Source organism: Rattus rattus, chromosome 8 (assembly GCF_011064425.1).
Source record: "Rattus rattus isolate New Zealand chromosome 8, Rrattus_CSIRO_v1, whole genome shotgun sequence".
Classification (NCBI taxonomy): Eukaryota; Metazoa; Chordata; class Mammalia; order Rodentia; family Muridae; genus Rattus; species Rattus rattus.
The window spans coordinates 82,655,806-82,672,175 of record NC_046161.1 but is presented as its reverse complement, the minus strand read 5'-3'; the positions used below and the strand labels follow the sequence as shown (position 1 = coordinate 82,672,175).

The 16,370-nt window shown below is 38.5% G+C and overlaps 1 protein-coding gene across 1 annotated transcript; it reads right to left on the bottom strand.

The window, feature by feature from the left end:
* Nucleotides 1-945: 945 nt before the first annotated feature.
* LOC116906960 lies at nt 946-1,875 on the bottom strand. Its single transcript, XM_032909881.1, has one exon. It carries the CDS (start codon nt 1,867-1,869, stop codon nt 946-948), a length of 924 nt encoding a protein of 307 aa, XP_032765772.1. The 5' UTR covers nt 1,870-1,875.
* Nucleotides 1,876-16,370: the final 14,495 nt, after the last annotated feature.

Here is a 16,370-nt window from a genome sequence, read left to right as displayed (position 1 = left end):
GTGCGTGTGCACATGTATACAGTAATGCAGTGAAATAGGTTCTAGAGGATGGGACTAATAGGGAAGGGATAATAATAAAATAGGGAGGGAATAAAATCACATATTATACTTAACCACATCCAATTCATATAATGAGTCCTAACATTGCAATCCATATGAGGTAATGGACAAATGATGTACTTCTCCCAAAACAGAGAAAGCAGGGCTGATAGGACATTCAGCATCATGAAGCGAAAACTACAGATGGAAATCCTGATTTTTTGATGAGTCCAGAGTGAAGTATTTTGTTATTTTTATTATACTAACAGAAATAAAAATGAAAAGACTATAGAGTTATTAAATCATATGTATAGGTCATATAGGTTACAGTGGACACTCTATTTGTACAGAAAAGGCTTTAAATAGGCAAATATTATACATCATTCTGAGTAGTATCATGGTTCAGCATCCCAACTCTACATGCTCAATCACTTCTCTTAAAGACACTGACATGCATTTTTTGACTTGTAAGTGATGAATAACATTAAGACTTACTCTGAGAGGTACTAGGGTTATTATGCAAAGTATTCATTTGAATTTCTGGGTGCAGGTTATAGTTTGCAAAGATCTCAAGGATGAATGTAATGGCTATTATTATCCTTGTTCTCATAAGTGACCTCATCACCACCACTACCGTCTTAGGCATTATTATTATTATTATTATTATTATTATTATTATTAGAAAATAGAACTAGAGCACCATAAGCCTCAAGAATTTTTCTATACACTCTTTGGGCCATGCAATGTATGCTCAAAGGTTATATACATTTTGTGAAAAAAAAAGTTGCACAGGAAAGCATCATGGATATTCTAAAAATTCACAAAGTTGGGCTAGTAAACGTATACACAGGTAAAATAAATACCTTTTTCTAATATGAGAAACATTCTGTTCATGAGTCTGCCATTTCATCTGTTAAGAATTTTCTTTATGGCGGATTTGACATCCTTATTTCTCAGGCTGTAGATCAAGGGATTCAGCATGGGAACAACAGTAGTATAAAACACAGATGACACTTTTCCCTGGTTCATTGAACTCACTGATGATGGCTGTAAGTATGTGAAAGCAGCAGAACCATAGAAGATGGCAACAGCAGAGATATGGGAACTGCAGGTGCTGAAGGCTTTGGACCTGCCTTCTGTGGAGCGAATACGGAGGATGCTGACAATTATGAAGATATAGGACATAAGGATGGTGAATGCAGGTGTCAGGATATTTAATGCACTCAAGAAGAGAACCAAGAGTTCATTGATGTATATACTGGAGCATGATAGCTCCAAGAGTGGAAAAAGATCACAAAAATAGTGGTTAATCTTATTGGTCTTGCAGAAAAGCAATTTTAACATAAAACCTGTGTGAACCGATGATCCAATAACACCCAAAGCGTAAACTCCCGCTGTGAACCAGAAGCAGAGATCATGAGACATGACAACATTGTAAAGTAAAGGGTTACAGATGGCAACGTAGCGGTCATATGCCATTACAGCCAACATGTGACACTCTGCAATTGCAAAAAGAGAGAAAAAGTACAGCTGGGTCATGCATTCAGGGTAGGAGATGATATTCTGCTCTGTCAAAAAATTCAACATCATTTTAGGGGTAATGACAGTGGAATGGCAGAGGTCAATGAAGGACAGACTGCTGAGGAAGAAGTACATGGGGGTGTGCAGGTGAGAGGTGAGTATAATTAGGATGATCATGCCCAAATTCCCCAGCACTGTGAGGAGGTAGATGCCAAGGAAGAGGAGGAACAGGGGCAGTCGCAGCTCTGGTTTGGTTGAGAATCCAGCCAAGATAAACTCGATTACCACCGAATGGTTTCCAGACTCCATTATCTTCTCATTATATTGTCCAAAGCTTCTAAGTTTAAAACAAAGAAGTGAGTATACTTTTCTGCATCATCTGTATCCTTTCTCCCCTGTCTGCCTCTGTGTTTCTTTGTCCTTCTGACTCTCTTTTGTCTCTCTGTCTCTTTCTTCCTTCCTTCCTTCCTTTCTTTCTTTCTTTCTTTCTTTCTTTCTTTCTTTCTTTCTTTCTTTCTTTCTTTCTTTCTTTCTTTCTTTCTGTTTCTCTGTCTCTCTCTCTCTGTCTCTCTCTGTCTCTCTCTCTCTCTGTCTCTCTCTCTCTCTCTCTCTCTGTGTGTGTGTGTGTGTGTGTGTGTGTGTGTGTGTGTGTGTGTTTCAGAGAGACAGAGAAATGGAGCGACAGAGACTTGAATGTTTCTGTGGAGATAATTTTCCTTCATCAAAGTAGACATGCTACATAATTAGCTCTCAAGCCTCTCCTGCTTCCTTGGGACAAGAGATGACTGTATAATCACAGGAAGAAAACCTGACATGAAGGACCTGGACATTAAATACTTACCATAACCTTTTAGGATGTGTGCAAAGTTTATCCTTTAAATTTAATTTAAAACACAGGATTATTAGCTATGTTTGATGAGATTTTCCCCTCTCAAATTCTCTGTAATTTATGTTGTCATAAATTATACATTACTGTTTACACTGCATAGCAATAAACATTTTGTCAGACTCAAATCAACGGTAGCAAACGTTTTCATTCACTTCTATTTGTAGCTAGATTCACAGTATTTCTTTCCTGTAATTCTGACTCTAATTAGCTGATCAAGTGTCTAACCTGTCAATACAGTTCAGTTGTTTCTCTATTGAAACTGCCATGATGTGATACCTATATCCTGGACATGGTCCTGCCACCCTGCAAAGCAGAGCTTAATTCCCCCACAGATGTTGTACTTTTATCACAACAGCAGATGAATTGTCTTTTCTTATTCCAACTTGAAGAGTTCTAGTAGAGCAATACAATAGCATAGTTTAGTTATGTACTTTACCAACCTGGAAAAGAAGCAATGGACCGTGACCGACTCCTGTTAACTAGACTTCTTTATTGAATCGGTAGAGCTCAGAATACTATTTGCATGAGAAAAGTTGAAGATGAGCAGAAGACGTGTCACTGGTCAGATTGTGTGATTATGGTTTTATATGTACCCTCAACATGTTTATGATGATGGCTTGTGGATAATCAGAGCCTTTGCAAAATTCAGTTGGAATTTTGCAACTACAGCTAAGGTATGATGTTATGTTCAAAAGGACCAATGCAATCTTACTTTATATTTCAAAAGTAAACATGTAAATTCTAGGACACAGAAAAAATGAAAGTCTTAACATTCAAGTAACATCTGTACTATTGTTTTCCAACCAGAATGGGATACTTTGAAAGGACATGGAAACAAATAATTTCATCAAATAAATCAGTAACTCTTTTTAGTTGAGAAATGCCTAAAATAATAGAGAGGAATTTGTTAACACAGTACAAATCCACATATCACATGACATGTCTACCTTAATATTCAACTTATTGATCTATTTTAAACATTTTGGTCTCATTGTATATGTCTCCAAAGGCTTAAGGTAAAATTAATGGCCTGAAAGTCATGGGCAGAAGTATTGTGCTTCTGGACCCAAAAGACCTTCCAACTGTCAGACACAATTTAATTTCCTTAAAGCCAACAATATCAGTGTTTTATTTTTATATAACCACTTCTTAGACATTACTCAAGAATTCAGCTCTAGATATTTTAAGTCACCATAAAGACCTCTTCCAACTCCAGTAATTTGTGACTTTATAATGCTGATATCATTAGATTAGAAAGTTTAATTTCAAATCTTTCTTCAAAATCTTATTTACTGTATGACTACAGGAAAAATTATTCTATTCTTCTGTCTGCCTACAAAGCAGAAATTCAAATACCCAACACAAAAAATTAAATCAACAATTTCTGGATCACAGTATGAGCTTAATGTATGCCCATACTGTTTACCTTGAAATGTGTTGTTTTTCTCTGGGATGTCCTACATGAGTTGGTCAGCAATTCCACATTGCAGATGTGAATAGTGATTGGTATATTGCCTTGTATGTAGCATGTGTCAAAAACTGTGCTCAATAAAATTGTTCACAGAAACCTAGCACTGAGTTAAAACAAATCCTTAAAAATTGTCTGAATGGATGGGACACCAACTTTACACTGATAGAGTTAAAAATGGCTGAAAAATAACATGTTTGGCATGAGTATGGGCTGCTGAACACATGAGGGAAGAGGACTTTTTACCAGAGAGTGTGGTCTCTAGAGTGAGCATGGCTATGGATGGACAAACAGCCATGCACATTTGTGTGCATGAGAAGAGATACGGCAGCAGAAGGCTTTAAGTTTTTAAAGGACAAGGATGGGATTTCATACTTACCCCTACTTTGCAGCAAATTCAGTACTAAAGGTTTTCTTCTACATTTCACTGGGTAGAAAATTGGGCTTGTTAATGTGAGGAGGAAATAGCTTCAAGGATCTTGATGTCTGATTAAGCTCTGGCCTCAGTCATTTGCTCCTCTGCAAGTGTTCGTTGATAACTACACTTTCATGTTAGGGATAATCACAGTCTCATTCAAAATAAAACAAAAAATGAATAATGACCTCTCAGAAGAATTCTATCCCAAAAGTATTAACTGTGTGGAAAACTGTCAACAATTAGAAATTCCCATTCCCCATTAATTGTCAAGTATTCATCCCATCAATTATCAAGTATCTAATATCATCTAAAGTTATTTGATCTTCTTTTAGATTCTGAATTAAAAAATAAGGGAGCGAGTGCTCTCATTGTTGGGGTTCTAGACTTTTGAAGGCAAGACACTTAAAATTTCAAAGTTTCAGGAAAATTGTAAGAATCACATACAAAGAATTAACTCATGTGATTTACCAAAAAGGGAAAACAGAAAACTAGAGAAGACATGTTTTTGTTTATCTCAGTTGACTTCACTTCTCTAATTGTATTTAAATATTATAATATTTTCATCAATGTTGATTGTTAAAATAAACACAAGCATATTTCCTTTTGCTTCCACATTAAAATATCCAGACATTATCAAAGACATACAATGAGTTCTTGACAAGACTAATAAGCAGAGATTAGGATTGTTTTTCCTATCTTTAAACTTCAATATGGATGGACAAGGTAAATGCTTTGTTACACTCTATTTTCATATTAAATTATTTGTTACTGTAAAGTTACATTTAATATCCTATTCATCACTCACTAACATACCATTTGAGATAATGGTTGCAATAGAACCCTTTTAAAAGTGAACTTACTTTAGAATTCTTAAATTTAAAAAAAATGATTTATTTATTTCATGTATATGATTACACTGTACTCAGACACATCAGAAGAGGGCATCAGATCCCATTACAGATGGTTGTGAGCCACCATGTGGTTGCTGGGAATTGAACTCAGGACCTCTGGAAGAGCAGTCAGTGCTTTTAACTGCTGAGCCATCTCTCCAGCCCTTACATTTTTTGATGTAGAGTTTTAATGTACTTTATATGGATATTTCTTCAAACTTTTAAATCTTCTACTTACTTTTAAATAACAATTAGTAAAAATAAAGCTATTAGCCATTGGTAACTTCTGGCAAAGAAAAAATGGAGTATACTTTTGATAATAGGTATATTAACCACAGTGCAGGGCAGGGCCCATGCCCAGGAATAGTTGGTCAACACCAATGAAACTCAATTTTGTTTTTTATTTGTTTGTTTTTCAGAAACTTTTACTTCATTTTGTTTTGTCTTGGTGTATTTTGTCTTTTCCTTACTGTTTTATTGGGATTTTTTTTGCTTTTGATTATATATATATATATATTCGTGAGGTGGGGCAGATCTGAGAGGAGTTCAGGGTAGATGACCAAAACATATTATATAAAAATATTTAAATTAAAATAAACTAAGAATATAAAACAAACATGAAGGCAGATGACCTGTGTGTGACAGCCCTGCTATGTGGGTCTTGTGCTGACTGACACAGGGTGACACCCTTTCCTCCCTTCTCCAGTGTTGCTGGAGAGGGTGGGGAAGGTTGAGAATGTCATAGGTAGCCAGGAAGAAACAGGGATCCAGATAGATCATGAGCAAGAATTTCCTTCTGGTGATCTTATTTGTAACAGATGTTAAAAGGAAGGAAGGAAGGAAGGAAGGAAGGAAGGAAGGAAGGAAGGAAGGAGGAGGGAGGAGGGAGGGAGGAGGGAGGGAGGGAGGAGGAGGAAGGAAGGTAAGAAAGTCAGAAAAAAGTGGATGTTGCTGCTGAACAGCATATTATATAATATCCACTATATAATATTCTATAATATCCACTGCATACAGACACAGTATCATTTCTATAGCACGTGTGATGGATGATAGAGGGATACCCGGTTAAAACCTGGAGGGGTAGGAAACGCATGGCAAGCAAGCACTTGTGCTCTCCACTGAAAGGTTTATAAATGCTGGGAAAGGGTGGAATCCAAAAGCCATTTCCGGGTGGGAAGCATCAGGAGCAAAGACAAAGATAAAGGCTGAGTCTAAGATGACATGGACCTTTCTCAAAACGTTTTAATAGTTACTAAAATCCTGAAATTTTTTAGCACTTTATGTATCTTATTTTAGTCACATTCGACAGTATTATTTCTCTTAGGTGCAATGCTGAATTCAAATGATACATTTTAAGTATCAGCACTGAAGAATTATCTCAGCTGTTCATGTAGTTGCTGCTTGCAAAGGACCCACCCACATTTAGGTTCCAGCACACACACACCAAGGCTCACAGCAATTGGTAATTCCAGTTTCAGGAGATATGATGCCTTCTCTTGACCTAAAACACTGGACGTGCCTATGGCGGACATGCAAACAAATACTCATATGCATAAAATGTAAATCTTTAGAAGATAATAAAGTGTTATAATGCAATTAAATCATTTATAAAAGTGCAAATTTTGAAATATGGCAAGAATTGTTAGATATTTATTCCTGATGTTTAGTCTACTTCTATTCTATAACAAACATTTTTGAGACTTGGTCTGACATGCCACTACCTAGATCACTAGGGCATCTGTCAATATCCTGTACCTACGTTTGTCTACATGAATAAGTTCTCATTAAGGAGATGTAGGTAAGCTTCCTCATTCTTGTGTTGTACATATTAAGACATGAGTCATCTCTTTTTCCTTCCATAGATTTCAGGTTTACTGTCCTGCAATGAAGATGAAGACTCTTACATAAAGAGCCATATATGAGATCAAAGATGGAGCTCCATGTAGCACAGTTGATAAACAATTAAAAGAAATCGATATCTCTGATTAACTGCCGTAACACTGCACGTCACTGTTTGGCTGAATGTGATATGGTTTGTATGTGTATGCATCTGTATCAAAACTATGACACTTAATCTTCCTTCTAATGACAACTAATGGTTGCTGAAAATGCTGAGTTCCTATGACCAAACATTTTCTTGTAGAGAATAATATACAGGTGTATTGGAGGAATGGAATAGCCTACACAAGAATATTATCCACCTTCATCACAGTGCTTAGTGATCAAATGCATTTACTCTGTGAAAATTTTAAATTAATTTTCAGAATATGAGTAATTTTGCAATTGTACTTGATAAATCCTATATATGTGTATTATCACAAAATGTGCATCTTTATGTAGATGGATATATACATATGGCTTTGTTTGTGCTATAATAAAGGGGTACCATGTAAAGAGATCATTAGCATATTAACTCTTAGAGGTTTCAAAGAAGGGAATAGTCTTTCTAGTATAAAGAATTTTGTCCTCTGAGAGCTGTACCCAGGAGCTAATAGAACGAGATGCAGAAACATACAACCAAACATTCAATGGAGCTCATGGAATCTTGTGGAATTGGGGGAAGGATTCAGGGACCCAAAGGGAAAATTGATGGCATAAGAAGATCAACAGAATCAACTACCCTGGACCTTTGGGGGCTCCTAAAGACTGAGCTACCAACCAAAGAGCAAGCAGGGGCTAGACCTGACCCCCCCATACATTATGTAGCAGATGTGCACTTGGATTTCATGTGGTTACCCCAACAACTGGAGCAGGAGTTGTCCTCGAACCTGTTGCCTGCCTGTGAATCCCATTCCCCTAACTGGGATGCCTTGTCTGGCCTCAGTGGGAGAGAGTGAACCTAGGCTGCAGTGATTTGATGTGCTAGGGTGGGATGTGCCAGCTCCACTTTTCAGAGGATAAAGGAGTAGGGGATGGGCGAGGGATTGTTCGATGTGGGGTGAGAGGAGAGTGACTGCCATAGGGATATAGAATGAATAAATGCATTAGTGAAAGAAAAAGAGTTTTCTGGGTATAAAGTGTGGGAAAGTGACATAACAGAGATGTTTTCATTGCATATTTGAAGGCCAGGTGAAGAAAAGGCAGACTAGCTAAAAGCCTGCTGGAGGAGAAGGCTGGATTCCAATTACAGGATGAACAGGCTGAAATGCAAGTGTTTGATAAGGAGGAATACGGAGTCTAGTACTGTGCCTCTGGACAGAGAATAACACAGAGGCAGGGAAAGCTAATTGTTCTTGGAGGTGTATTCGCTTGTCTACTTCATGAAATTATTTTTGAAGTAAACCTTTAGGATTTATTTATATTTTTCTTTAGTAACAACTGTAACAAGGAAATAGGATTTTTGTTTGACAGTTGAAAGAAGAATTTAAAGTTAAAATAAATCATTTTTATCTATTTAAAACAATTTCTAAATTTAAATATATTATGATCATATTCTTCCCTTCTTTTAAATCTTTGCAGATCCTCTCTTTCTCCCTAAGCACACAACTTTAAGATCTTTCCCATATGCATACAGCTGCCAAACCCAGACAGTATTGCTGATACCAAGAAGGGCATACAGACAGGAGCCTGATACAGCTGTCTCCTGAGAGGCTCTGCCAGAGTCTGACAAATACAGAGATGAATGCATGCAGCCAACCACTGAACTGAGAACAGGGTCCCCAATGGAGGAGTTAGAGAAAGGATTGAAGGAGGTGAAGGGGTTTGCCACCCCATAAGAACAACAATATCAATCAGCCAGAGCCCCGAGGGACTAAACCACCATTCAAAGAGTACATATGGGCAGACCCATGTCTCCAACAGCATATATATCAGAAAATGGACTTGGGCACCAATGGGAGGAGAAGCCCTTGGTCCTGCCAAGGCTCCATCCCCCCAGTATAGAGGGATGTCATGGTGGGGGAACACCATAATAGAAGAAGGGGGATGGGATAGGGGGTTTATGGATGGGAAACCAGGAAAGGGGATAACATTTGAAATGTAAATAAAAAATATCTAATAAAAATTTATGCAAAAAGATCTTTCTTTAAAAAAAAAAACAAACCAAAACCAAGAAAACAAAATAAAACCATGCCATAAAACAAAATAAACAAGTCACCAAACTGTAACCAAATAGAAGCACATAAAAGAAACAAACAAACAAACAAACACAAAAACTCAAAAAATTGTGGAATCCATTATATGCTGGTCAACTACTCCTGAGTGTAGGAAGTTCTTATTATGTTAGTTTTCCATAACTACTCCTCAAATGCCTCTTAACTTTAGCTGTCTCTCCCTATATTCCCTCTCTCTGCCCAAACATTATCATTTGCAAATGTTCATAGAAATGAGTCATTGGTCTGGTTCAATGTCTTTGGGTTTCTGGTACACCATCAATATTGGCTCCTCTCTGGGACTCCTCATGTTTGACTATTGATAGGCCCATTCTTGTATCGACTCATTGGAGGCAGTCGCAGGTGCTGTGATGAGATGACATCATTGTCTGTGCCATGCCCAGGGGAAGGAATCATGTAGTCCTCCATTTGTCCAGGCTCTTGCATTCATACTAGTACCCCCTTTTCTGCAGCCATAGAGGGGTAGCAAACATGTCTTTCTAAGGGTTAAAGGCTCAACACTTACTTAGTATTGTCACCTTCAGCAGCCATGTGTCTCTGTTTTCAATGTTGTCCATTGCAAAGAAAAGCTTCTTTTCTAGGAATAACATTTGCCTTTGAATATACAAGTATATATTTAGAAAACAGCTTTGAGCTTCTTTCTACCTTCAGTTTAGCTAAACAGTAGTCAGTGTGTCCTTCAGGTCTAAGAACTTTTCACTTATAGACATTAACTGGGTGTCTTAGTCTGCATTTGCATTCCTGCACAAAACATCATGACCAAGAAGCAAGTTGAGAAGGAACAGGTTTATTCAGCTTAGGAATCCACATTACTGTTCATCACCCAAGGAAGTCAGGACAAGAACTTGCACAGGGAAGAAAATTGAAGGCAGAAGCTGATGTAGAGTCCAGGGAGGAGTGCTGCTTACTGGGTTGCTCACCCTGGCTTGCTCAGCTTTCTTTGTTATAGAACCCAGAATTACCAGCTCAATGGGCTGGACTCTCCCACTTGATCACTAATTGAGAAAATGCCTTACAGATGGATCTCATGGATGCATTCCTCAAGGGAGCCTCCTTTCTCTATAACTTCAGCTTGTGTCAAGTTGATATAACAAAACCAGCCAGTAAACTTGGCTTATGCTATGAAGTATGCATTTGTTCTTGTGAAATAAATGTCAAATCTGACTAGAAAGCAGTTAGTTATCCCCATAATAGTTGTACCACTATTTATCAGTGGGGATGTCTTGTCTGGTTTTGTGATTCTAGAGTCTAGTTTTTACAGCTAGGTAGTATTGTTGTTGCCTTTCACCCCAATCAAAGAAGCCAGTATATCATTTTCTGGCACTTTGAAAGCAAGCCAGTAAGCAAGAAGCATCCACATCAGTACCATATTGATTTTTCTATACCTTGCAACCAAAATATGTTCTTCAAAACTTAGTTATTATTAACTAGTTGTCTTGGCTAGAAAGATGAACACACACACACACACACACATACACACACACACACACACATTTGTTTTAAAAGGAATGAGTGGCTATAGTGTTTTGAATGAGAAATATTTCCCATTGGTCTTGTATCTGAATCCTTGGTCCCCTGTCCGTGCACTATTGGTGCAGGTTGTGGAACTAACTTTTGGAGTTAGATCCTTGCATGAAGAAGAAAGCATACGAACATTAGTTGGCTTTTAGAGCTTACAGCCTGGCCACACTTTCCGTTTCCATTCTCTGGGCTCCATTCGCTGTTTCATCAAGCTTATGCCTGCTTCCATGCTTTATTCCATGATGGACTCTTTATTTTTATTAATTATTTATTGGATATTTTTATGTACAGTTCAGATGTTATTCCCTTTCCTGGTTTCCTGGACATAAGCCCTCTATCCCATCCCCCTCCTCTTCTTCTATAAGGGTGTTCCCATCTCCAACCACTCTCCCTCCCCATCCCCAACCCCCAACATTCCCCTACAGTGGGTGGTCCAGCCTTGGCACGGCCAAAGGCTTCTCCTCCCATTGGTGCCCAACAAGGCCATCCTTTGCTACATATGCAGCTGGAGCCATGGGTTTGTCCATGTGTACTCTTTGGGTAGTGGTTTAGTCCCTGGGAGCTCTGGTTGGTTGGCATTGTTGTTCATATGGGCTCTTATTCCTCTGGAACCCCAAGCTAATACAAGCACCTTCTTTCTTTCAGAAATTGCTTTTTGTAGCAGTGTTTTTTTAATCACCACAACAGAAGTGTAGTCTATACAGTGTCTATTTGCTTTTTCATAATTCTTAGTTTGGGTTAACCCTCCCTACCTACATTTTAACTCCACCACCCACCTTCCTATATTTCTGCTCAAAATGTTAACTGCCAAATTTCTGTTTTCATATCACCTATGTCGTTTGTCCCTCCTTGTTTTAGTCAATGTCCCTCTTCTTGTTTATTTATTTGGGTACTCTGGCTTATGATTTGAAGCCAGGATCTGCATATGAAAAAGAACCTTATAGTGCTTATTCTTTTGAGTCTTGGTGACCTTGCTCAGAATAAATTCCCTCCTTTCCCCAGGGAGAGGTTTAATGAGAGAAGAGTAGAAAAGGGGAGAAACAAAGGAGGCAGGCCATGGACATGTGGAGGGAGGGGGGATGGGGAGAGAAGCGACAGGGACAGAGGGGAAGAGAGCAGAGAAGAATAAAGAGCATTTTTTTAAAATAAATTTTTAAAGTTTAATTTATTTATCTAAAAATTTTATTTGTCTGCAGATACTAATACAAGTGCCATTGCACATAGGTACCGTATTTTCACTTTCAGTTAAGGTAATAAGCATTTGGATTGATTCCACATTCTATCTATTGAGGATAACATCAGTGAGCATGAGTTAAGAAGTATATGTAGTAGGACACAGAGTTCTTTGGGTATACATCCTGGTGATCTTATGAACGATAATCTATGAATTCAGTGCAACCCCAATAACAGGTTTGAGGTCATTCTTGACAGACATAGAAAAATATGTCTTTTAATTTATGTAGAATCACAAGAGGTAAAGAGTTGAATAAATAATTCTTATGAAATGACTACTGTGGTATTTATTATCATACCAATTTCAAGTTATATATAGCTATAGCAATATCAATTAAGAGAGTGTAGTACTTGTACAAAACAGACACATAGGTTAATTATAAGATCCATATATAAGTCTACAGGAGTTCTTCTTGTGTTTTGACAAAGATGTCAACGATATAAACTGTAGAGAAAACAGCATTTTCAACTAATGGTGCTGGAAATAGTAGATATTATCATAAGGAAGAATGAAAGTAAACTCATATTCCTCTCTCTCCCTACATAAAACTTTACTCTAAATAGGTTAAAACTATATACTATGAAACTGCTAAAGGAACATATAGGAAAGTACATGTCAAAATATTGGCACCAGAAAAGCTTTCTGAGTTTGTAGTAAAAATGTTAGACCAATGTCACTTCCCTCCACTAATCCCCCTACCTTCAGCGTCCTCTGAGGCACACCCAGCTGCCCTGAGTGGCCTACTATCCCCACTGCTCCATTGTCAGGCCACCTCTTAGCCACCTTCAATAGCCCTGGTAAAACAGAAACATAGATAGGTTAGATCCCTCACTTCTTGCCAATGTCTACTATGTCAGGAATATCCAGGGAGAACCAGATAACTAAAGACCAGCATAAGAGTCATTCAGGAAATCTGAAATAGTATGAACAAACCTAAGATAAATAGGAATAGAAGCATGTGAAGAGTCCCAGTTTGAAGGCCCAGAAAATATTTTCAACAAAAGTATAGAAGGAAACTTTTCCAATCTAAGGAAAGAGATTGCTGTGAACATATAAGAAGCCTACAGAATGTAGGGTTGTGGGTTCAGTGTCTGCTCTGCCACAGGGCACAGCTGCTTGGGGAGGCAGAATGTGGGGAGTTTGATTGTACCTACCCCACACAGATGGGGTAGGTGTGGGCTGCAGGGGAGCAACCAAGGCACGCTTTAGGGGTGAGAGTGCAATCTGAGACTGGAGCTAGTTCAGGGGTGGCGGACCTGCGATGAGGAATGAGGCAGGGGCTGTGGGATTCTCAGGCTCTTGGACATGCAGGAGCTGAGAACAGAGTAGGGGTCTGAGGGCTGCATTAGCCTGAGGGGTGGAGGGAAAGGGGAGCTATGGCTTGATGATTGTCCTTGGCTTGAAGGTGGAGGAAGACTTGGTGTTGGTTGTGTCTGGGAGTACAGGAGATTAGACAGCGTCTCTGTAGGCAAATGCCTTCCCCATGGTGGATCTTGATGAAAAAAGACAGTCTGTGGTTCCAAACTATTTGTCATGGTGAACAGTTGAAGCGTAAAACCATATGATGCTTAAAACCGTACCTTACTTTTAGGGGTGGGCCTGAGATTAAATACTCTTTGCCACAAAGAAAGTCCGGGAAGGGAATTTTATTGGCAATGCCCTCCAAACAAACTTCTTTGTACCTCATTAGCATGGAAATCTCTCTTTTGAGCCTACCTGACCTGTTGTTACATCTCTTTTTCTATTGTCTTGGTCTCAGATTTTAGGGATGCCTCATCTATGTGTGGAAGGGCTTGAGGTGTTGCCCTTACTTGATTGATGGCTGCAAATCTACTGGGGCAGGACTGTGGCTATGTGACAGGGGCCTGGTACTGGGAACAGGTGAAGCTCCTACCATCCCTTCAGGGTCTCTGAGGCTTCAAACCATTAGCTCGACCAAGAATTAGGCTCATGGTCCATGGCCCCACAACAGAACACCAATTAGATTGGACCAGAAAAGAAAATTCTCCCCACACATAATAATCAAAACACAAAATCTACAGAAGAAAGAATTTAAAAGTAACAAGGGAAAATGGATGGGTAACACACAAAGGCAGACTTTTCAGAGTTACACCTGACTTGTCAATGGAGACTCTAAATGCTTGAAGGGCCTGGACAGACAGATGTCTTACAGTCTCTGAAAGACCAAAGATGCCAATCTAGACTACTCTACCCTGCAAAACCTTCAATTACCCTAGATGGAGAAAACAAGTTATTGCAAGACAAAGCAAAATTTAAACATCTTTATACAAATCCAGCCCTACAGAAAATAGAAAGACAACTCATGCTCAAGGAGGTTAACTAAATGAAAGAAAACACAAAAAACTAAGTAAAACTATTCCATCCGAAACAAAATAAAGGAGAGGACTCTCATTCTCTCTCTCTCTCTCTCTCTCTCTCTCTCTCTCTCTCTCTCTCTCTCACACACACACACACACACACACACACACACACACACACCTCAGAAGCAGCAGCACACAACTAAAATGAATTAATAATCATTGGTCATTAATATCTCTAAACATCAGTGGACGCAATTTTCAAACAAAAGATAGGATAAATAGGATACATCATTCTGTTGCATGCAAGAAACATACCTTGACATTATCTCAGAGTAAAGGATTGGAAAAATATGTTCCAAGCAAACAGTAGCCATTCTACTATCTAATAAAATAGACTCTCAGCCAAGGAAATATCCATCCAATGACTGTCCCTACTTGAGACCCATCCCATCAGAGAGAGCAAGCCCCTGACACAATTATTGATATTCTGCTATGCTTGCAGACAGGGATCTAGAATAACTGTCTCCTGGGAGGTTACATCCAGCAGCAGAAGGAAGCAGGTGCAGAGATCCATAGCCAAATATCTGTCAGAGCTCAGACAGTCTTGTGGGAGAATGGAAGAGAGAAAGATCTAGCCAGAGGAGTCAAAGACATCACAGGAAGACTAACAGAGACAGCTAATATAGGACCATGAGTATTCATACAAAATGAACCACCAACCAAAGAGCATACAAGGGAGGAACTTAGCACCCATACACATGTATAGCAAATGTGCAGCTTGGCCTTCATGTGGGATCCCCTAACAAGTAGAGAGGGGGCTGTCTTGGACTTTGTTGCCTGACACTGTATCCCCTTGACCTTTGTGGACTGATAAATTAGCGATCAGCAGGTGAGGATGTATCTAGTCCTACTGGAACTAGATGTCCAAGGGTGGTACCCAAGGGAGGCTCCCCCTTCTCTGAGGAGAATGTGAGGGGTAATGGAGGGAGGGATTTGTCAGCATTTATCATTAATACCTTTCAAAGCTTTGAAGATTAAGGAATCAGAAGCAACACAATCATCACCTATGACCCGGAAGCAGCTCTAGATAATAAGGAAGCAGCTTCTCTGGAGATGCTTTATGAGGAGACAAAATGATTCCACAGATCCTGCTACATCCAGGAGGGAATCATATTTTGGAGGCTACTTAGAGCAGCTGAGATGACCTGGGATGCACGATTACCTTCCAGAAACATAAACTCAGTTTAATAATTGCAGTTTCAAAGAAAATAAATGTGATTTAATTAGAAAAGGGAAATAATGGGGATTATTTTTTTTTTAGCAAATCTCCTTCTCTATTCCTAATACAATCTTTTCTTTTGAGGATAGCCTTTTTTAAAATATGAGAATATTTAACAACTCTGACTAAGATGGCAATAATCAGAAAATAACTCTTATGACTTTTGCTTTCTAGTTAGGAATAAATAGTAAAATAATGCACTTCTGAATTTGCTGTGGTCATTTATGTGCTGGCCACAAACCTACAAATATTAGAAACACAGACTCATAGAAGAATTTTTGTTCTTACTTCCACTCTGCTTTAGAGAATTGTGCATATGCGTGCACTCTTGTGTAGAGATGTGATGTGTGTCTCATCCACTGTAGTTCTTTCTTTGGGTGTGTGTGTGGGGTAAGAGCTATGTTACCACTCATATCACTCCACGCCTTTTAAAACAGTTTCCCACACTAAACAAAAGTTAGGCATTATATTTTGCATATTTTATTTTAATAAAATTAATATTTTTGGAGATTACAACATCAGAAATCTTTAGAAATATATATCATTACAAATGTTGATTATATAGAATATTGTGATTATCAAGAATTTGGGCCATATGTATTTACTCTCTGCTATAAGATAAATATGTCTCACATAAAAGGAGCATTTTTTTTCTACTTACATAAAATGGAATCACTG

Bases quoted from the DNA above. Each gene is read 5' to 3' on its own strand.
- LOC116906960 (XM_032909881.1), bottom strand. From the start codon at position 1,869: ATGGAGTCTGGAAACCATTCGGTGGTAATCGAGTTTATCTTGGCTGGA.